General features: G+C 32.7%; 3 protein-coding genes across 3 annotated transcripts in view; all 3 read left to right on the forward strand.

The window, feature by feature from the left end:
- The first annotated feature begins 1227 nt into the window (after window positions 1-1227).
- Window positions 1228-5067, forward strand: LOC149476343 (androgen-dependent TFPI-regulating protein-like). Its single transcript, XM_089712045.1, has 5 exons — window positions 1228-1321; window positions 2374-2545; window positions 3671-3817; window positions 4401-4621; window positions 4799-5067. Exons 2-5 carry the CDS (start codon window positions 2381-2383, stop codon window positions 4983-4985), a joined length of 720 nt encoding a protein of 239 aa, XP_089568171.1. The 5' UTR covers window positions 1228-1321; window positions 2374-2380; the 3' UTR covers window positions 4986-5067.
- A 1304-nt stretch (window positions 5068-6371) lies between these two features.
- Window positions 6372-10005, forward strand: LOC149476344 (uncharacterized). Its single transcript, XM_089712033.1, has 2 exons — window positions 6372-6743; window positions 8818-10005. Exons 1-2 carry the CDS (start codon window positions 6495-6497, stop codon window positions 9775-9777), a joined length of 1209 nt encoding a protein of 402 aa, XP_089568159.1. The 5' UTR covers window positions 6372-6494; the 3' UTR covers window positions 9778-10005.
- Window positions 10006-22702: 12697 nt separating this feature from the next.
- Hdc (histidine decarboxylase) overlaps window positions 22703-23213 on the forward strand; it is a 32579-nt gene continuing 32068 nt past the window's right edge. The window contains exon 1 of the mRNA XM_089712398.1: window positions 22703-22788. The gene's annotated coding sequence lies outside the window, so the exon portion shown is untranslated. The remainder of the gene's footprint in view (window positions 22789-23213) is intronic.

A 23213-nucleotide genomic window follows, 5' to 3' on the forward strand; every position in this document is an offset into this window, starting at 1 on the left:
ACGCTACAGAACGGACACTCTCCGCCTCCCGCCAAAATTAAACACTTACCTCACCCCGCACGATCAGGCTAAAAATGGTCCACATTTTTCTGCAAGGACGATACGCAACGAAGATTGACAACATTAATTAAATTGACTTAAAGTAATTTATTATTTTGGATTTGTGATTATCGTTTTTCGTAGAAAATGTTTTTAAGAGATAATCTTGACTTCACTTAGTTTTCCTTGATCCACGTAAATAAGTGTAGTTAAGTTAATAACTGCATAAAAATTACATATTATACAGAGTAAAATCAAGGTCAGAACTAGTGTTGTGTAACAAGGTTGAAGTTAAATAAAACTGGTCAAGCGTGAGTTGGCGATTAATATAGTTCTTGAGCTATATTTGTAGAGAATTTTCTTATCTATTTGCACTCTTTGACAAACAACTGTTTGACCTAAGTTTTGTATGTAGCTTAACAAAAACAAATTTGTTTATCTTACCAAACTTCTAACTGAATGCCATGACACTCCTATAAAAAAATAAAAAAATACTCCAGATGGCGACAAATAAAACTAGCCGAAAATCATTAAAATCTGTTCTATGATTTTCCTTTGACAGAGGAACAAACATACATCCTTCCTCACAAACGTTCGCCTTTATAATATTATTAGTAAGAAGACCCCCCATAGTTCCCGTTCCCGTGGGATTTCCGGAATAAAACCTATAATATGTGTTAATCCAAGTTACCCTCCATATCTATGCTAAATTTCATTGTAATCTGTTCAGTAGTATTTGCGTGAAAGAGTAACAAACATACATACATCCATCCTTACAAACTTTCGCATTAATAATATTTTTAGGATAGGATAGTATAGGATTAGTACTTTAAAATATGTAGTACATAGAACAACAAAATAGAGATAGTCAATAATCTTAATATATATAAATCTCGTGTCACAATGTTTGTCCTCAATGGACACCTGAACCATTTAACCGATTATAATAAAATTCGCACACCATGTTCAGTTCGATCCAACTTGAGAGATAGGATAGTTTAAACATGTAGGTATCACGGGCGAAGCCGGGGCGGACCACTAGTTGTACTATAAAATAGACTATTTGCGCGTAAAACAATAATTAAAATAATTATTATACATAGACAAAGGATATCTTGATACGGGTCATAGCACATAGGTCATAATCACATAATGCTAAAATGTATGTAATAATAGCAATCAGTTATATCTGTGTGTTTGTACTGTGTACACGTATAAGATTATGTGAAGTTTTTATTCAAAAATACGGTTTTTATAAGTTGTATAAAAACATAAGGAAAATGTATGTATTTTAAAAGTGGAATATACTTTTCGTAAAGTTGAAACTATATTATCTAAGTGAACCTTTTTGGGGTTTTTAGTATATAGTATACTGGTGGTCTTGTGGTCCGCCCCGGCTTCGCCCGTGGTACATATTTCGCAATAAAAGGTAGCCTATGTCCTTTCTCGGGTATCAAAATATCTCCATACCAAATTTCATGCAAATTGGTTCAGTAGTTTAGGCGTGATTGAGTAACAGACAGACAGACAGAGTTACTTTCGCATTTATAATATTAGTATGGATTAAATACTTAAAGATTTTATCGAAGTAACTGATGTTGTAATAGATTTTTTCTATATAACAAATTTTAAATTATCTATGTGTGATTTTATTGTTATTTTATACTAGCGGTCCGCCCCGGCTTCGCCCGTGGTACATAATATTTACGTTTTCTCTACATAAAAACCATCCTCGTACTTCAAGGAATATAATAAAAAAAGAATGATCGAAATCGGTTCAGCCGTTCTCGAGTTATGCGCTTACCAACACATTTTGCGATTCATTTTTATATATAAGATATGTGTTATCGGCTCTATATTTATGTTACTTTTTGTACATAGTTTTAATATTACTCATAGATAACAGAAATTTACTATCAATTTTTCATAGAAATATCACTCCATTACTATCTATACTAATACTAATATCTATGTATGTATTATAAAGAGGAAAGGTTTGTATGTATGTATGTATGGCTTTTACGCATAAACTACTGGACCGATTTTGATGAAATTTGGCACAGATAATCTTTAGACCCGGAGAAAGAACATAGGCTACCTTTTATTGCGAAATATGTACCACGGGCGAAGCCGGGGCGGACCGCTAGTTAATAATAAATTAGTTGGCAGCTATCTTCAAAGCTATCTTCGTTTTTGTACATAAGAACCATCCTCGTACTTCAAAGAATATAATAAAATAATAATTATCGAAATCGGTCCACCCGTTCACACGTGATGCCGTGACAACGCGAAACGGGTTTCATTTATATATATATAGATTTTTATTTATTTCAGAAATAAAATGGAGTACGCACACCATAGGATATACGCGTATATATTTACAATAATAATGCATACTGGAAATTTAATATATCTAGCCATATTTATACAGCCACATATGAAAATAAATCAAGATTTAATAATTTTAAAGAATCTACAACCTAGGTTTTTTACTATATGGACTTTGGTAAGTAAAATGCTGTAGAAAAAAACAGAAAAATATAAGATCAATATATTCTTATAATACAGGCAATCATTCAATTTTTTTGTCCAATTAATCTTCAACCAACATAGTAATTTATTATTTATTACCCGACTACGGCAAAGCAAAAGGAGGGTTATGATTTTGACAGGCTATGTATGTATGTATGTATGTATGTATGTATGTATGTATGTATGTATGTATGTTCATCTGTTCCCTCGTAACTTCTAAACTACTTATCAGAATTCGACAAATGACATATCATTAGAAGCGTCTTAATTGTCCGCTGGTTATAAGCTATATGGGGTTTCACAAAATCTAATGTGGCGCCCTCTAGCGGACAAAACATACAGAGTAAAAAAATAAAGTTAAGATAAATATGCCGTGTTTGGTATCATTTGAAAGCTTTTTACTTGCACATTTTGAATATATATATATATTACTAGCATTTGCTTGTGACTTTACCTGTATTCATGGGCTGATTGCATATAATTCACATCTTTTCGTTCATAGCTTCTTTATTAGTTCATCAATTTAACTTTTGTTTTATACTTTTTCAGCGTCGTTTTTTGTCGTAGTTGGGTTTTAGTTGTTTTACTTTTTATCTTGATAGATCTAAGTTTAATAGTATTTTATTTTTAGTACAATTAATATATTTTTATTAGTTTGTAAATCGCGTATTTTTAAGCTAATACTTTTGTCTACGCATGTATCACAATATACAGATACAACCAGTAGGGAAACTTCATACAAACGTTAGAAATGGCTCACACACACAAGCAAGCGTGTTTACGAGAATCGCAAGGGTTATTATTACAATTGACAGGTGTTTCCCTACTGACTGTTCGTTCTTAACATTTATTTAATTTTAGTTTTATCATTTGAGCATACTGTTCATTCATTTTCATAACATTTGGCATTACCACAGATAAAATAATACTATTGAAAACTATACCTATGCATTACTATCAGACTGAAAAAAAAAATTTGACAGATGTCACTAAAATGAGATAGCCTCCCTCCATTGGCCGCCAAAAATTTACCCGCGCTTTTAGAAAAATCTACATATTACATACAACACAGATATTACAAGTTTTCTTTATTTTTCAGATGATACAAATGTTCTACGCATTTGTTTGCCTCGTAATTGATGTACGGGAGTTAAAAAATCGGGAAAATAAAAAATACAAATTGTCAAAATACTTAAGAGGTTTCAGGGATACGTTGTTCGGGAGTGTTTTATGGCCAGCTTGTTGGGTAAATAACTAAATAATAAATAAAATTAATTATGCTTTCATACACAATGCCATTTCTTAATTTTTTAGTCTAAGTTAAAAATGACTCAAATTGGCGCCAAAACAAGAATAACTACCTACAGAAGAAACTGTACTGTTTTATGCAAAGATATACCTAGTTTCTGTTTTTGTCTATTTTTTGGGATTAATCTTCGGAAACACTGATGCGATTATGAAAATTATTTTCCTTTTCAGGAGTTACATATTATTATTATATTCCTTATTTATAGGAAGAAAATTTCTTTCATTAAACGATTTCTTTTTTTATAAATTACCCACACGTGTTTATGTTTGTGTGGCTTGAAGGCATGCCACATAGCATAGCTTTACCGCGGCAGTCCCCGATTGCCACACGTTTTTTATTTTATTGAAGTACTTCTTGAGAGTAAAATTTCAAGGTCGCGTCATGGCAATACCGTCATGGAGTAAAGCGACGATTTTGATATCTTTGAATCTCGCTAAAGAAGTTTCACTTCTGACACGTGTGTTCGGCACCCAGGCTTTTTTTAAATGCTTTTTACTTATTTTAATTTTCTCACTTCCAGGTTGTAACTATAGTATTCTGGTCGCTTTCACTATACGACAAAGCCCTAGTATTCCCGAAGAACACAGACAAATTATTGAATCCCATATCGAACCATATCATGCACACAGCCATAATACCTTTGGCTGTGTGGGAGATCATGTACAGATATAGGACACAGCCACGCACACATAGAAAGTATTTCTATCACATGGTGTTCTTTTTTGCTTTGTATTTTGTTGCGTAAGTATATTAATTAAATTTTAATAAAAGGACATGGTTATGTGGTTATATTTCAATGATATTTGAATTCTTAGATAGGTTCTTAGTGCTACGGTAGAGTAAGAAAGACTAAATAAATTTAAATCCATAAATTCATTAATTGTAGTAATTTAAATAAACACAATCATATATTTTCAGGATAACCTACACTTACTTCGAAAGAGGCATTTGGATATATCCCATTTTCGCAAAATTCTACGGCACTATATACTTCCCGCTCATACACACGGTGATAAGCGGGATAGCAATATCCGCGTATTTCTTGCAATGGCCGCTGACAGATTACTTTTGGCGGGAAAGGAGAACTGTCAAAAAAGTGACGTAAATGTCAAATAAAAAAAATTAAAGTTAAATAAATAAATAATGGATACACAGTATACGTTTTAGTGATTAAGATTTATTGTTAATTATACCTATTAATAAATTTAATTATTGTTAGCTGTGTTTTTATTTTCCTAAGTAAAAGTAACAAGATATAAATAATTAAATAGCCATTCCATTTTTTCCAAATTTTTTAATCTTAATTTTTTTAGGTGCCTATTCTACATATTAAGTGCTCTATATGCATTTACAATATTGTATTATTGTAACGAACACAACTCTTTTTTAATCATCGCCTTGATATTTTTTGAAACAACGATGATGATACTTTTAATTGAGATTTAATTGAGATGTGTAAGAAACAAAGAAATATTTATCTATGACTATATCTTGGCTTAAAACTATCCTGTATTTAAAACTTGAGTACAACATTACAATTACAACAAAATAAATGATTAAAATTTAAAAACAATTATTACTTAATTAACTAAACAAATACCGTGTACAGCCGAGCGGAGCCGGGTTGACTTGCTAGTAAATAATAAAGACCAAAATAAATATATCATCACACAAAAATATGTGGATTATAGAAAGTTTCATACAGCCTATTCCGTGGATGATTAGTCGAGCATGTCTTCCAAGTTATAATAAAACAAAAAAAGAACCAAATAACATAGACCTCCCCCACCTCCTACTTCCATATAATTATAGTAAGCAACGGGAATTCTGTACTGAGCAGAGAGCTCTTAATAAATTGGACAAGAAAGCTAGACGCTGTTACATAAATACATAGCATTTTGTACTGTATTTGTAAGGGATAGAGTTGAAATTCAAATGCAGTTGTAAATGTAGTTCGATTACACTGCATTACAAGTAAGGTAGTTAGTGCGTTAATACAAGGTAATAAGGTCTAAAATGTGTCCTTGAAAAGTTAAACTCATTGACCACTTTAGTGCATTCCGCTTTCACGGTCAAGAGTAATTGTGTTGCCAGGTTATTATTTTTTCCATGCACTTTGCTATTTTGTTTTGATGCACATAAATATAAATGAATAAAAATAAATTTTCAGTTGATACATTTTCTTCAAATTTCATATTGTATCTAAAATTTAAATTGTATTCTAAATTGAGCATTAATTGCATTTTGTGGAACCGTTAAAAATTTTGAAAAAAAAAACCGACTCAATTTACTTTGTTTTTATAAATAATGATTCACAAAGTGAATAATAAAAACTCTTGTTAGTATACGTCAACAAATAAGACTAACAAATTCTAAAAATAAAGTTCCAGTATTTTATATTTATTACAAACAAAATTAGTGTCACGAACATAACAATAATAACAAGAGTGCTAATTTGAGTCTAACGATGGCAACACTTCATAGAACAAGAATGAATCCTACAATTTCTTATTTACGTTCATCACAGACGTTCATTCACACGCCTCATAGAATGTTCAGTCGATTCGAAATTTAAAATTTTCGAAAATAAAAAAGAAAAGAATAAAAAACGAAAATGTCATACACAGTTTCCCGCGTTTTGCGGCGCGCGTCAAATGTTTTTTTTTCGCAAAGGCGCTATGAAACTACGGTTGCCAGTTTGACGAAGGATGAAATTTTGATCCTGCTAAGGCCGCCATTCACGAATTGGAGTAACGCGATACGGGAGGCCGAGAAAGTTGTGGGATATCCGACCTCTTTTATGAATTTGAGATGTTTGCTTAGCGATGAATTTGCTAATTTGGCGCTGTATTTGAGGAAATTGGTAAGTGTATTGTTTATTTATTTTAATCCAGAAAAAAAAAAAAACAGAAAATTATGTTGGATAATGAAATATGTTCGAGTAAAGCAAAATTCTTTGTCCATCTAGAAATTTTGAGGCCATAGTTTCTTAATATTATAGTTTATGTTAGATCAAGCTATTAAAATAGTTAGATATTATAGAAATTGCTATTATACTGGCAAATAAATCACTTCAACTAACATAAACTATGTAATAGCATACTATTCTATATTCTGTGGTAATAGTTATTAAATTCCACCAAAAATTTAACGTAGTGTAGTCAATTAACGTAGTCAATCAAAATTCTTTCAGCAATTCTGAACATTAGAAACAAACATACCTATATACCTACATCTTTTCGCTTTTATAATATGTATTAATGTTTGTATTTATACTGAGTATTTCACACACTTTCTCAAATCTAGATCCCTGCTAATTAATTTCTTATTTAATTTAAATTGCAATGAATTTTAAATCTTAATCTTAATACTATTATAAAGGCGAAAGTTTGTAAGGATGTATGGATGTATGGATGTATGGATGTTTGTTACTCTTTCACGTAAAAACTACTGAACCGATTACAATGAAATTTAGCACACATATAGAGGGTAACTTGGATTAACACATAGGATAGGTTTTATCCCGGAAATCCCACGGGAACGGGAACTATGCGGGTTTTCCTTTGAAAACGCGGGCGAAGCCGCGGGCGGAAATCTAGTCTAGTATAAAATATAAATGTTTTTAGAGCTGAATTTCTTTTACACATCGCGAATTGTAGTTTCACTGTTGTTTTATTTCTAGAAATATAAGAATTATTTTAATGACACTAACATACTTAGTTTTCACGAATTTATTTATACACTACTAGCCGCTACCCTGACTTAGCCCGAATTCCATCTAAATCCATACTAATATTATAAATGCGAAAGTAACTCTGTCTGTCTGAAATACCACGGGAACGGGAACTATGCGGGTTTTTCTTTGACTGCGCGGGCGAAGCCGCGGGCGGAAAGCTAGTATAATATTATAAATGCGAAAGTAACTCTGTCTGTCTGTCTGTTACTCAAACACGGCTAAACTACTGAACCAATTTTCATGAAATTTGGTATGGAGATATTTTGATACCCGAGAAAGGACATAGGCTACTTTTTATCCCGGGAAAATGACGCAATCCCGGAAATCCCACGGGAACGGGAACTATGCGGGTTTTTATTTGACTGCGCGGGCGAAGCCGCGGGCGGAAGCCTAGTTTATATTTTTTAAATTCTATATTTTTCAACGAAATCGTAACAAACAAAGAAACAAAACTTGAAAACATTACCCTCCTTTCTTAGCAGCTATACTATAAAGCATAAATTTAAAGTTCGTAGTTACAACAATAAAAAATAGCAAACCTATTTTGGAGTGCAAGAGTCCGACTCGCACTTGGCCGGTTTTATTTAGTTTTTTTTAACTAAATCTCGGTTTATCGCACAATCGCGTTTATCTGTAACAATTCATTAAACTGTTGTAAATAGAAAATATTGACAAAAAGCCGGGAAGGCACTTTCACAAGAAGTTAACTGTTCACGATATGATTGGACACGCATTTTATTAGGCTTATTATACACGAGCGTTTTGACGCTTGAAAATAAAGAAAATTTCATTTTTTACTAATTATGTACAAGACAACGTACGTACACTCGACAGTATAATATACTAGTTAAAAACATACAAATAGAAAGAAACATATCAAAACAAAAATTACAAAATTCGTTTGATTTCGTTTTTTAACATGACATCTAAAACATAGGTCATCTATTTATTATCGTTTATCTAATTAAGACGAATCGAAACTTTTCAAGCTAGCATAAACATAACACGCTTATGATTCTATATTGAGAATAACAGAAATTGTTTCTATTCATTCTTAGTTTCATTCCAAGATGATTATCGTAAACATTTGAAAATTACAGCAACAATACTTTACCATTACTTCCAAACATCATAACTTTTATTCTTATACTGACACAGATATTATTATTACATTAAATAACACAATTTATTTCAATTCCAGGTAGGCAGCAACCACCTCGTAATGCAGACAGCAAAAAACGTGCTCTACGGCGACTCCAAGAACCTCCAACCCTGGGGCCTAATCATCTTACTACTCTCCAAATCTGTCAAAATTCGTTCCACACAAACTAAAGTTATAGAAGAACAACAGAGACAATTAGCCGAGTTAACAGAAATGATGAGAACTGGACATCTTATACACAGAGGCATTGTGAACGTCCCATTTGCAAAACGATCGAAGAATACAGAATCTGCTATATTTGGGAACAAGATTGCTATACTCCTAGGTGACTATCTCCTTGTAACAGCCAATGCTATGCTAGCAGGTCTTAAGAACGCCGATGTATTATACATAGTGTCTACAGCATTAAGGGATCTCTCTGAAGGCGAATTCTTTGGAGAACGCGACGAGCAAAACATGCCTATACCAGGGAAACCAAAGAACGAAAAAGACGATTTGAACATAACGTTTGATACAACGTCCATTGCTGCTGATGACGTGCTCGGGAAGCCCAGACAGGAATGGACAGCTAGGACAGTCTTCAATGGAGTGAGTTTGCTGGGAAGAGGTTGCCAATCAGCAATGTTACTTGGTAGACAGAGTCGTGATACACAAAACAGTGCGTATCACTTCGGATGTCATGTAGGCTTAGCCTGGCAAGCTGCTACGGAATTACAAACTTTACGCTCAGACAGTAAAGATCAGTTTTGCCTAGCAAGCGCCCCGGTTTTGTTCGCGTTAGAAGAAAATCCCGAATTGTATAAAATTATTGATCAAGCTAAGAACGATGTTAAGGATGTTGATTATGAAGATTTAAAGTTTAATATATTGAAAACGGATGCGGTTGATAAAACTAAGATGCTGTATGAGGATCACGCGAAGAAAGCAACGTCATATATTGAGAATATTGCTAGAAATGACACTGTTGAAATGATTAAGAAGCTGATTAATACATTTTGATTGTTGTGAACTATGACTAGCAAGGAAAATTCATTGTTTTTATCAGAAATTGCAATTATTGTCTACGATATTATTATTTATTATTTATTTAAAAATGATTGTTATCGTTCATACCTATCTTCATTTTATTTCAGATCAGTAATAATTTAAATATGTGATATGTTAATAATTTAAATGTTTATAGAAAATATACTGGCAAATATTCTGAACAGAGATGAGACATTTTTATCAATAACTAGCGGGCTGCCCCGGCTTCGCCCGTGGTACATATTTACGTTTTCTCTACATAGAAACCATCCTCGTACTTCAAGGAATATAATAAAAAAAGAATTATCGAAATCGGTTCAGCCGTTATCGAGTTATGCGCTTACCAACACATTTTGCGATTCATTTTTATATATAAGAAGAAGATTTATCCTGTTAAAATTTAAGAGAAAACAAGAAAGAATTTATGTAAGAAAATTGATAAAAAAGTAAGACTGATTCAAAATTAGAACAATTTCAATTTATAACACTTTATCATCATCATGTAGGTATCAAGACATTTTTTTAAGCTATTGCATAGCTTCTTTCATTTCTCTTGTTATATGTATAGATAATGTAAATTTATGAAATAAAAATGAATTATTTTACTACGATTATTTGCTGTTTTATTTATTACCTATTTCACATGTTAGAACTAAGGTTCAAACTATGTATTTATTAGAATTTTTTTATAGAATAGACAAATTTTGATAATGAAGCAAGATTCGAACTATTAACGAATTTTTAAATGGTGGCGTCCTATATATTTTTTCAGTTTTTTTTTATTAAATCTAAGGTTTATTTGCATCAACATTATTGCAATGAGCATGCCATCTATTTTCAAGCCTACATATTGATATCAGCGCCATCTATCGAGATTGCAATACACTAACGTTAACGCACAAGATTTAAATTTTGTTCAAATGTTAGTCGACTATTTTATTAAGAAACTAGCAAACCAGGCGAACTCCGTTTCGCCACCAGAGACACCTTTTCTTTGCTATAAACCTCACGGAGCCCGAGACCTTTCCAACGAATGCAAAACCGTGGAAATCGGTTCGTGCATTCTGGAGAGCGTCAGGAAGGAAAACCCAACTTATTTTTATATAGTAGAGATGATCATGATGACATTAAGTTTGTAAAATATAAACAAAAGAAAATGTTTTAGAAATGAAGCAGAGAATGTATGAACATTTTACACTATAGTCTCTTTTATTGTAAAGCAAAGTTATGTTTTTGGGTGACTTTTAATCTAAAAAACGATGCAATCCATGTAAACTAACCGACAGAAAGACTATGTATATATCCTAATTAGGTACAGAGGGAATAGAATTAAATATAATGATAAAAATATAAACCTACTGAAAGTCTTTAATAATTTCATAAAGAGGTAGTTTGTGATATTGCAAGGGGCCTACAAAACCGGTTTAAAAAAACCTATTTTACCAATATGAAGAACGTTATCTGAGTATGCTTTATTTTGTTAATCGACTTCAAAAAAGGAGATTCTCAATTCGTCTGCAGATTCTATTTTTTAGTATGTTCCCCGATTTCTGTCTTTAATCTCGATTCAACTCAGTTGAAGCCGGGACGATGAATAGGGAATATTCATGTTTTTCTTTTTTGTCATTAATAGTTTACTATTCTATAACGTAGAAAAAAATATTAATGGGGAAAAAATTATTATAAAGAGTATTTTGAATACTCTAGATATTTTTATAAATGAAATTTAAAACTTATAAAAAATTTAAGCAGTTCAAACGCTGCCATTTTGCGCGCGCTTTGCGTGACGTCACATTTCGTTCGACCAGTGGTGGCGCGTTTTGGAAGTTTGAATTTCGCTCCCTTATTTTGCACTTTTTGAATATTATTTCAGGGGTTTAAATAATAAGTAAATAAAAAAAATACTTTTCATTATAATATTACGATACATTTAAAATTTTATGCATATTCCCTATTAGTAAATAAAAAATGGTCTTCAGGTAGATTACAATTTGAGTAATCCTGAAAGAAAGTTCTAGTGCATTTCAACAGGTTATATCACTACATAGGTAGTACCTGTAAATCAAAGTCGCTTTCTCTGTCCCTATGTCCTTTTGTAAATCTTTACAACTACCCAACGGATTTTGATGCGTTTTTTTAATAGTCCGGGATCCATAGCCCATTTTTGCAAGTGATTACTATCAAGCTAATTTTTCGTGATTAGCTTTATTTTGATGAGACGCCCAATAATTTCATGTACGAAACTCTCGATTGTGGTAGCTAACAGAGGAAACAAGGATAAAATATTTTGATTTGATGGTTCTCAAATATTAATTACTAACTGAATGTTTTTTTTGTTCAATCTCAAGATAATAATTATCTAAATTTTTCGAAAAAATATTTGTCCTACAAAATCCATGGTTTGATCAAAGAGTCCCCCTTTCCAATGTGTATCGATAACGAGGTCATCATAAATGATTACTAACCAGCAGATTTTTTTATTTTCACTTATTTAATACTTATATAATTCAACAGACATATTGTCCTACAAATTGCGTAATAAATATTTGAGAACCGTCAAATCAAAAATTTTTATCCTTGTTACCTCTGTAAGCTACCACAATCGAGAGTTTCGTACATTAAATTATTGGGCATCTCATCAAAATAAAACTACTCACGAAAAATTAGCTTGATAGTAATCACTTGCAAAAATGGGCGATGTATCCCGGACTATAATAGATAGAGCGATTCAAGAGGAAGGTTTTAGTATATAATTTATTAGATTTTAGACAAAGCGGGCGAAGCCGCGGGCAGTAAACTAATTACCTATATACTCAGCCTTGACCTATCATGAGTCAAACCACTAAACAAAAGTCATGAATTTATTTTAAGAAACTAATTACAAGATGATTTGACTTTTTCTTGGTGACGTCCATTTTAAATTGATTTTGAAAAATGGCGGACTTTGATTTGTCACGTGTTTAAATGCTGCGTATAACCATGTATAACGTATTATTATTATGTACTTTCAGGCTGTGGATTAATTGGTCTCCTGATAAAAATCAGGAGACCGAAGAAAGAAATCGTTTAAATATATGTTACATATTTATTGCTATATAAATATATTTTTATCGCATTTTATTCTTGTAAAGAAAATTCCAATGAGAATGACATGTTTAACCACGTTAAAAAAAGCCTACGTAAGTATATACTTTCATCTACTTATTATCATCACCTCAAGACAAAAAAATAAAAAAAATATAAACACAATTTCGCATTTAAAATATTAGTAAGGATGCAAAAAACATGTTAAATATTTCATCCCTACTAATATTATAAATGCGAAAGTAACTCTGTCTGTCTGTCTGTTACGCTTTCCCGCTTAATAGTCCATTGAATAAAAAGTTCTAGAGTGCGTGAGTTAGTAACGTAAGATGTTTCTTCGGAAACATGTCAAGAGTCCCTAGGTAATAAACATACTAAAACCCCGGGCCACTAGGAGGAGCCCCGGAGTGGGGGGAGGGGGAAAATGGGTCCATTTTTTCATTTTTCGCTTAAATCTCAAAAACGGTACATGTTACAGAAAAACTTTCAAGGAAAAGTTGAAAGGCCATAAAATTACCTACAAGTTGTACCTGAATCATTTTTTCCTATATCCTACCGTTTCTGAGTTATACGCAGTAAAACATGATTTTGGCTCAAACAATTTCCACATCAATCGATCAAAAAATATTTCTTTCTTCCAAAAAACTCAAAAGTGCAACTTGTGACCGGTACTGATAGATTGCTCTTAATTAGGTCTATAATTGGTAAAATAAACACATTCCTCCATGGAAGCCTTTAGGAGGAATCGATTGTCAAAATATTATATTATGGTAGTTTGAGTTACTGAACTTGATCTTTTTATTTTTTTCTTCCAAAAAACTCATAAGTGCAACTTGTGACCGGTACAGATAGATTGCTCATAATTGGGTCTATCATTGATAAAAATACCAGATTCCAACACGGAGGCGTTTACGGGGAATTGAATTTTATTAGGGTAGTTACGATACTTGAACTTTTTATTTTTTTTCTCCAAAAAAACTCAAAAGTGCAACTTGTGACCGATACTGATAGATTGCTCTTAATTAGGTCTATAATTAGTAAAATAAACACATTCCTCCATGGGAGCCTTTAGGAGGAATCGATTTTCAAAATACTATATTAGGGTAGTTTGAGTTACTGAACTTGATCTTTTTATTTTTTTCTTCCAAAAAACTCAAAAGTGCAACTTGTGACCGGTACTGTTAGATTGCTCTTAATTAGGTCTATAATTGGTAAAATAAACACATTCCTCCATGGAAGCCTTTAGGAGGAATCGATTGTCAAAATACTATATTAGGGTAGTTTGAGTTACTGAACTTGATCTTTTTATTTTTTTCTTCCAAAAAACTCAAAAGTGCAACTTGTGACCGGTACAGATACATTGCTCATAATTAGGTCTATCATTGATAAAAATACTAGATTCCACCATGGAGGCGTTTACGGGGAATTGAATTTTATTAGGGTAGATACGATACTTGAACTTTTTATTTTTTTTCTTCCAAAAAAACTCAAAAGTGCAACTTGTGACCGGTACCGATAGATTGCTCATAATTAGGTCTATCATTGATAAAAAAACCAGATTCCACCATGGAGGCCTTTAGGAGGTATTGAATTTTATTAGGGTAGTTACGATACATGAACTTTTTAACTAACTACCCTAATAAAATTCAATTCCCCGTACACGCCTCCATGGTGGAATCTGGTATTTTTATCAATGATAGACCTAATTATGAGCAATATATCTGTACCGGTCACAAGTTGCACTTTTGAGCTTTTTGGAAGAAAAAAATAAAAAGTTCATGTATCGTAACTACCCTGATAAAATTCAATTCCCCATAAACGCCTCCGTGGTGGAATCTGGTATTTTTAGCAATGATAGACCTAATTATGAGCAATCTATCTGTACCGGTCACAAGTTGCACTTTTGAGTTTTTTGGAAGAAAAAAATAAAAAGATCAAGTTCAGTAACTCAAACTGCCCTAATATAATATTTTGACAATCGATTCCTCCTAAAGGCTTCCATGGAGGAATGTGTTTATTTTACCAATTATAGAAATAATTAAGAGCAATCTATCAGTACTGGTCACAAGTTGCACATTTGAGTTTTTTGGAAGAAAGAAATATTTTTTGATCGATTGATGTTGAAATTGTTTGAGCCAAAATCATGTTTTACTGCGTATAACTCAGAAACGGTAGGATATAGGAAAAAATGATTCAGGTACAACTTGTAGATAATTTTATGGCCTTTCAATTTTTCCTTGAAAGTTTTTCTCTAACATGTACCGTTTTTGAGATTTAAGCGAAAAATGAAAAAATGGACCCATTTCCCCCCTCCCCCCACTCCGGGGCTCCTCCTAGTGGCCCGGGGTTTTAGTATGTTTATTACCTAGGGACTCTTGACATGTTTCCGAAGAAACATCTTACGTTACTAACTCACGCACTCTAGACCCCCCTTGGAGGGACTCATTCAATGGACTATAAACCTCTCAACCGTTTTGATGAAATTTGGCACAGACAATCTTTAGACCCTGAGAAAGAACATTGGCTACCGTTTATCAAAACACCACGCGGGCGAAGCCGCGGGCAGAAGCTAGTATTCTATATACTGCATACTTTCCATAGTTCCAGTACTAGTATTATAGTATCTGTGACAAATGTTCAAAAATGCTAATAAGGAATTTGGCTGCACGCGTTAATTACCTATTTAGGAATTTTGATTTGAAAATAAAGTTTGTTTTGGGTAGTCGTTACGTTGTAGTTGTAGTCAGTCGTATCTCATACTAAATGTATGGGAGGGTTTCAAGTTAATTTTTTAGCTATTTCTCGTTTTATTTTTAAAATTTATTAGGGCCATTTTACTCATTAGGTAGTACTTTCGATATCAGTTTAAAGTTTTTTGATATCTGCAATAGGTAGTTACGGAATAATCGCTTGTGCACAATTTACGATTACAACCTGTATAGGATGTCCCACTATTGGTATACTAAGTGCGAAGGAATTTTTAGTTTTGCATACACTGATCATGAAAAAATACTCGAACAACAAAATTACATCAACATTTTTTTGCTAAATTTTTCCTGTCAATCCATGTTTTCTTCTCTAGCTTCGCGCAGCCGGCATATACCGCTTCGCTAATGTGAGCATTTTGTCTATGAAAACATTTATTTATTTATTATTTAACTTTAAAATTATTAATCTTAAACGATAGCTCACGTGCTGGTGGCAAAGTTGAGCGGGTTACTTGTTATGGGTGTACACTGTACACATAGAGTTTTAAGAATTCATCTATTTGAAAAAAAATGCGTCTGGAATTTTATAAGTATTTTTTACGAAGTCAGCGTATGCAAAACTATAACCTACTTTTAGCTTAGTATACCAACAGTGGGAAACCCTGTATAATAACGTTTCGATTAAGAGGGTTAATTCATTGCAATAGTTTTCAAAACTGGTAAATTACCTTTTTATCAATCCAAATAAAATAATTTTACCTGTCGACTTCATATCAACTTACAGCTAATCTGAGACAAACAAATCTTTCAATTCCCAATTAAAAGTTAACACATATAAATAATATATTGAGCAATATTATATTTTTCTACGTCATCAAAATTATTAAAAAACATAGATTTTATCTGTACCAGACAAAAATTGTCATCCAATAAATATATTCATACATACAAATTAGTTTAGGCCGTCAGTTAAAAACTTAAAAACATATCAATTGATTTTAATAATAATAACTATGACTAAAGTGATGGCCATCATCTGATAAAATTAATAACTTCATTATATAACGATTTATAGTAAAATTAATTTTAACGTCGCAAATGTGTAAACATCCTGCGTATAAAAAATAATATTTCTTATCTCATATCTTTTCCGTGTTGCTCCTTTTTTCAAGATTCTGTTCATTATTTATTCTAGTACTTTCTAGAAGGTTCTAAAAGTGAAGTCCCATGTCCCCTAGTGGGGTAAGGGGCAGATGCATTATACATCTGTTTCACTGATCGATTTTCTTAAGGGACAAGTTTAGTAGGTGATGAACCTTGTGTCCTACCAGATCGAGACATATTTTTTTTCTTCGTCTCCACCGGGAATCGAACTCTTCGGTACTAAATCTGAAAATTAAGCGTCTAATCGTCGCGTGTTTTCCAATTCGCAAGCATAGCTAAGACAAAGTTTTTCACCTTTATATCCTACTATAATATTATAAATGCGAAAGTTTGTGAGGATGTGTGTATGTGTGTTTGTTACTCTTTCACGCATATTCTACTGAACCGATTACAATGAAATTTAGCACACATATAAAGGGTACCTTGGATTAACACATAGGATAGGTTTTATACCGGAAATCCCACGGGAACGGGAACTATGCGGGTTTTCCTTTGAAAACGCGGGTGAAGCCGCGGGCGGAAATCTAGTATTTAACTACCCAATAACATTGAACATATCATTATCTCTGTTACCGAACATATTTAAACCATTACATTAGTAAGCTCACAAATCTTTAAAGAATAATATTTTCTGCCAATGAATCCTAAAAAACCCTGTGAAAATGCGACAAGCCCGCATTGTTCTACAACAGTAGTCGGTATAGTAAAGGGGTAGAATTTATCAAAAAATTTCTTATCCGATGTCTGTAACATTAATAAAATTCAAAAAGGTATTATTTTTTTTCAAGGTAGCTTAATTGAGTTTACACGTGTTAAAGTTATACGATATGAATATTTATTTGATCAAATTAAATTGGATTTTTTGTACCATATAACCTGAAACTAAGATTTCAACTTTTTCATCAATAAAAAGCTACATTAGTTACTAGCTGCTTCCCGCGGTTTCACCCGCGTGGCTCCACTACTGTTGGTCATAGCGTAATGATATAATTATAGCCTATAGCCTTCCTCGATAAATGGGCTATCTAACACAGAAAGAATTTTTCAAATCGGACCAGTAGTTCCTGAGATTAGCGCGTTCCAACACACAAACAAACTCTTCAGCTTTATAATATTAGTATAGATTTTCGAATGAAATGTTCTATTTTTAGACTTTTTAGTTATAGTTTTTAGTAGTACAATTTTCATAGGGCATTTTATAAGATCTTATTTATAAGATCTTCATCTTTATAACATAAGTTAAAATTATAATAACTCTAGAACGCCTGGGCGGATTTTAATGATTTTTATAATTGAACTAGCGGTCCGCCCCGGCTTCGCCCGTGGTACCTACATGTTTAAACTATCCTATCTCTCAAGTTGGATCGAACTGCACATGGTGTGCGAATTTTATTATAATCAGTTAAGTGCTTTAGGAGTCCATTGATGACAAACAGTGTGACACGAGATTTATATACCGGGTGGAAGGTTAAGATGGGGCATGAAGGGCAGGTACCTTAACCGTTGTATCTACATGAAAACGTTCTTAGGAGACTATCCTTAAATTCTTGAGAAATTTTAATCTGCATTCACAGATTTTTGAAAAAATGTACGGTCAGCAAGGAAATCGGCAGTTTTCAAAAAAAATTTTTTTGATGCCAATCGATCCAGTTTCTCATGGGGATCAAAACACTCTAAAAGACCAACTGAGGTATGAGTACTAGAAAAGTCAGAAATCGCGAAAAACTATTTCCACACATTTACTAAGAAAATAAGTGATTCAACAAAAGATGCGCTAATAGAAAACTCATTAAATCATTATCTCTACTAAATTTGCCCCGTAACCATCTGCAAAATGCAACTCTGCGTGCATAGTCCCCAGATTGCAATGCTTGGACTAATCGTCCATGGCGGTAGCATTTGTAGCCGTATTTCTTCCATGTTTTTAAAACTATCCAGTGCGAACAACCAACTTCAACGGCAACTTGTTTTGAAGAAATTTCGGGATATGCTTCCACAATTAGTGCTAAAATTGCTATCACCGTATTCTCATTCAATACGCGTGAACGACGCGGACGTGTCAAGCTTTTCTTAAATGAGCCACTTTCTGCTAGATTTTTTACAAGATTCGCAATTACCTTTCGCGTCGGTACATGTCGCATTGGGTATTTATTCCTGTACCATTCCAATGCAACTGTTGGGTTTTTATTATTTAAAAAGTAAGCCTCTAACAGATCTAAACGTTCTAAATTATTTAAGGACATTTTTAGTGAAGACAGAGTGACTTCTGGTAACTTTTGTTTTCTATGTGTTATTGTTTACTTATGCCATAAAAATGTGACGTGTTCGTTCGATATTCAAATTTAAATAATTTTTCATCTCGTGCACGAGCTACCAGCCACCGCCCGCTCACGCCCCGCGTCGCTGGCATGTTATGCTGCTGTGCCTTTGTCTTTTTACTTGTTCATGAATGAAAATAGTTTTTCGCGATTTCTGACTTTTCTAGTACTCATACCTCAGTTGGTCTTTTAGAGTGTTTTGATCCCCATGAGAAACTGGATCGATTGGCATCAAAAAAATTTTTTTTGAAAACTGCCGATTTCCTTGCTGACCGTACATTTTTTCAAAAATCTGTGAATGTAGATTAAAATTTCTCAAGAATTTAAGGATAGTCTCCTAAGAACCTTTTCATGTAGCTACAACGGTTAAGGTACCTGCCCTTCATGCCCCATCTTAACCTTCCACCCTGTATATTAAGATTTGTCTCCGTATAGATAAGAATTGTCTATACTTACCAACCTTTAAGTTTGAAAACCTAGCCGGTTAGCCGGACAAAACCGGGGTAAAAAGCTAGTTATCCTTCCTACTAAATTATATATGCGAAAATTTGTGAGTATGTGTGTGTGTTTGTTACTCTTTCACGCAAATACTACTGAACCGATTACAATGAAATTTAGCACACTTATATAAGGTAACTTGGATTAACACATAGGATAGGTTTTATCCCGGAAATCCCACAGGAACGGAAACTATGCGGGTTTTCCTTTGAAAACGCGGGCGAAGCCGCGGGCGGACATCTAGTTTACAATATTGTTTATATATTATTATAATAATATTATTAAACTCCCGTTATGATATGAGATTTAATCTCAATACCGAATATTAATGTCATAATTATATAAAAGTCGTTAATTAAAAATATTTAAGATTTTATCTATCTATCATCTTGTATATCAGGAATTTGACAACAATATTGCATTCATTAATGTTTATTTAATATGGTTTTATGCATTTTTAATATATTCATAATTATTATTGTAATACAAGTAGCAAAATGATTTGATATTACAAGATAATCTTATTGATTTATTTTAGTGTTCTTTATTTTAGTACTAGATGACCTATTTAAAACTTCGATTGTGATTTTCTCGGCTTTTCCTTATATAGTTGTAGTTTCATATAATATACTAGCGGTCCGCCCCGGCTTCGCCCGTGGTACCTACATGTTTAAACTATCCTATCTCTCAAGTTGGATCGAACTGCACATGGTGTGCGAATTTTATTATAATCGGTTAAGTGGTTTAGGAGTCCATTGAGGACAAACATTGTGACACGAGATTTATATATATATTAAGATTATAGGTTTTATTAAACTTTGCTATCAATAATGGATCAGTGTTACTTCACTAGTATAAAACAAAGTCGCTTTCTCTGTCCCTATGTATGTATGCTTAAATCTTAAAAACTACGCAACGGATTTTGATGCGGTTTTTTTAATAGGTAGACAGTGATCGATTAGGAAGGTTTTAGTGAGTATTAGCTTGTAGATAAATCCGCGGGTGAAAGCTAGTAAATGATTTTTATATATTTTGCGACAAGAAAAATATTAAATTTTATATCAGTTTTATATTATAAAACTGAAGTGTGTTTGTTTGTACGCGCTAATCTCATGAACTATTGGTTCGATTTGAAAAATTATTTCAGTGTTAGGTAGCCTATTTATCGAGGAAAGCTATCTAGGCTATATATCACCACACTAAGACCAACAGGAAAGGAGCACTGCGAGTAAATCCGCGGGGGAAAAGTACTATTACTGACTAATAAGATGTAGCATTTCATTCGCTGTATAAATGTCGTTCTGTTGATTTTTGTAATAAGTACGAGTTACAACCAAAACAGTAATTTGTTTAATTCGAAACAAATGGAGAAATGTTTAATTTAATTTTAAATTTAAGATAGTAACTAATAAACTGTTTTAATTATTTTAAATCATAACTTTATGAACAACGTTTTTACAGTAGTAGTAAAATACTAATATTATAAATGCGAAAGTAACTCTGTCTGTCTGTCTGTTACTCAATCACGCCTAAACTACTGAACCAATTTGCATGAAATTTGGTATGGAGATATTTTGATACCCGAGAAAGGACATAGGCTACCTTTTATTGCGAAATATGTACCACGGGCGAAGCCGGGGCGGACCTCTAGTTTATAATAAGTATCTGAAACCGCATCAAATGTAAAACCTTTTTCCACTTCAAAGTCAAGTCTACTTATAAGCAAAAACATAGCTCTAGTAATTTAGTGTATCACCAATTTTAATAACATTACCACCAAAACTCGACTTCGTCTCGAATTCGATACAGATCATATTTTCGTCAGTAAAAATATAAATATTATAGATCATAATCGCACTTGAAGTTCAACAGGAAAATCTATTAAAACTATATACAACATTTTCTCAAGTCCGCGGGGTAAGTATATGTCATGGTGGATAAGCGAAGCGGGTTATGTATTTAATCGCTCCGCTTGTGATCAAGCTTATTGATAAACTAGCTGAAGCACACGACATCGTCTACATTTACGAGAAAAAAGGCCCCTTTATGTTGCTGTAAAACATTATCTACGCCTCTAAACCTATGTACCAAACAATTATTATAATAGACTAGCTTTCCGTCCGCGGCTTCGCCCGCGCTTTCAAAGAAAAACCCGCATAGTTCCCGTTCCCGTGAGATTTCCGGGATAAAACCTATCCTATGTGTTAATCCAAGTTACCCTTTATATGTGTGCTAAATTTCACAGTAATCGGTTCAGTAGAAATTGCGTGAAAGAGTAACAAACACACACACAAACATCCTCACAAACTTTCGTATTTATAATATTAGTAGGATAGGATAGTAAGGTGTTGCTTTGTACTGACGAAGTCTTTTTTCAATTCTCTTAAATACTACTACTACTACACTACAACGAATAATAATAATAATAGTTAAAAAAAAACTAAAAAACACGCTTTTTATAGAAAACCGAACTAAAAAATGGAATAATTTTATCAAATTAGTGTATTGTCATCGGTCCTCAATAAATCTACAAAGTTTGAACGAAATCTGGCCGTTTAAAGTGGGTCGAAATCGCGCCCAAAGAAGTCGGTTACAAACAAACAAACATACAGGTGAAGCTAATATAAAGCGTGTAAAAATTGAAATGTTTAATATTTACAACATTAGTGTGGGAATGGAATCATCTAAGTGCATATTAAAAAGTCTGTTAATATACACTGATATATTATTATAACTCGAATACGGAATATGGTAAATTTTGTGATAAACATAACTCAAACATTCATATATTCAATTAGACTTCTTCTAGAAGCACTTTTGAATCATCATAACATATTTTTAACATTTATCACCGATTCGGAAAGCAGTATCAATCGAGAGGACCGGCAAGAAACTCCAACTTACTTATCAATACAAATATTCATTATTTACAAAGAAAAATCTATATTTAGTGTTTTGCTTACCGAATAAACAATATTTCCTCTAACATTGCAATATGTGAAGCGTTCCTAAATCCGCTCGCCCCTGCACTCAACACAACCCTCGACGGATCCGTCAACAAATCGGCCAACCAGTCGCTACCATCTCACCCTCTATATAAACCTCACATTCCCTCAACAACGAACAGTGTAACGGACGTTCTTGCTTATTTACAATTAATAATTTTTTAAATTTCAATTTTTTCAAATCGAACGCCGCGCGCCAATTTTGACGTGAGTATTTTTTTTTTATTTGCAGGCAGGGGCTTTTTTTTAATTGACGTTTGTTTTTTTTTCATTTGACGTTACAATTTTTTTTAATTTAGTGCAGTTTTTTTATAATGTTTTTAAAATTGTTGTTTATTATATCGCCCCGCGATTAAACTTTTTCTTAACTTATGCAGTTTAAATAAGTTTGTGTTTGTTGAAGCCACATTGAAGCAGTTTCATTTTTTTCTCTATTTTAAGAATAAATTTTTCTTATAACATTTATTAATATGTAGAAATAATAAATAAATACAGTGATTTATTATTTATATTTTATAAATAATAACAATTTTACATAATACGACACTAAACGTTAATTGTTACGAAAATCAAAATGAAAAATGGAATCCCATCTGGATTCCATTTTTAAATAGTCCTATGGCTTTATTTGA

Source organism: Colias philodice, chromosome 28, assembly GCF_061535455.1.
Source record: "Colias philodice isolate Cphi_HAF_F1 chromosome 28, ilColPhil1 Martin Lab GWU primary, whole genome shotgun sequence".
NCBI lineage: Eukaryota > Metazoa > Arthropoda > Insecta > Lepidoptera > Pieridae > Colias > Colias philodice.

Bases quoted from the DNA above. Each gene is read 5' to 3' on its own strand.
- LOC149476343 (XM_089712045.1), top strand. From the start codon at position 2,381: ATGGAGTACGCACACCATAGGATATACGCGTATATATTTACAATAATA. The intron at 2,546-3,670 runs GTAAGTAAAATG...TTTATTTTTCAG, and splicing joins TTTTTACTATATGGACTTTG to ATGATACAAATGTTCTACGC. The intron at 4,622-4,798 runs GTAAGTATATTA...ATATATTTTCAG, and splicing joins TTTGCTTTGTATTTTGTTGC to GATAACCTACACTTACTTCG.
- LOC149476344 (XM_089712033.1), top strand. From the start codon at position 6,495: ATGTCATACACAGTTTCCCGCGTTTTGCGGCGCGCGTCAAATGTTTTT. The intron at 6,744-8,817 runs GTAAGTGTATTG...TTTCAATTCCAG, and splicing joins CGCTGTATTTGAGGAAATTG to GTAGGCAGCAACCACCTCGT.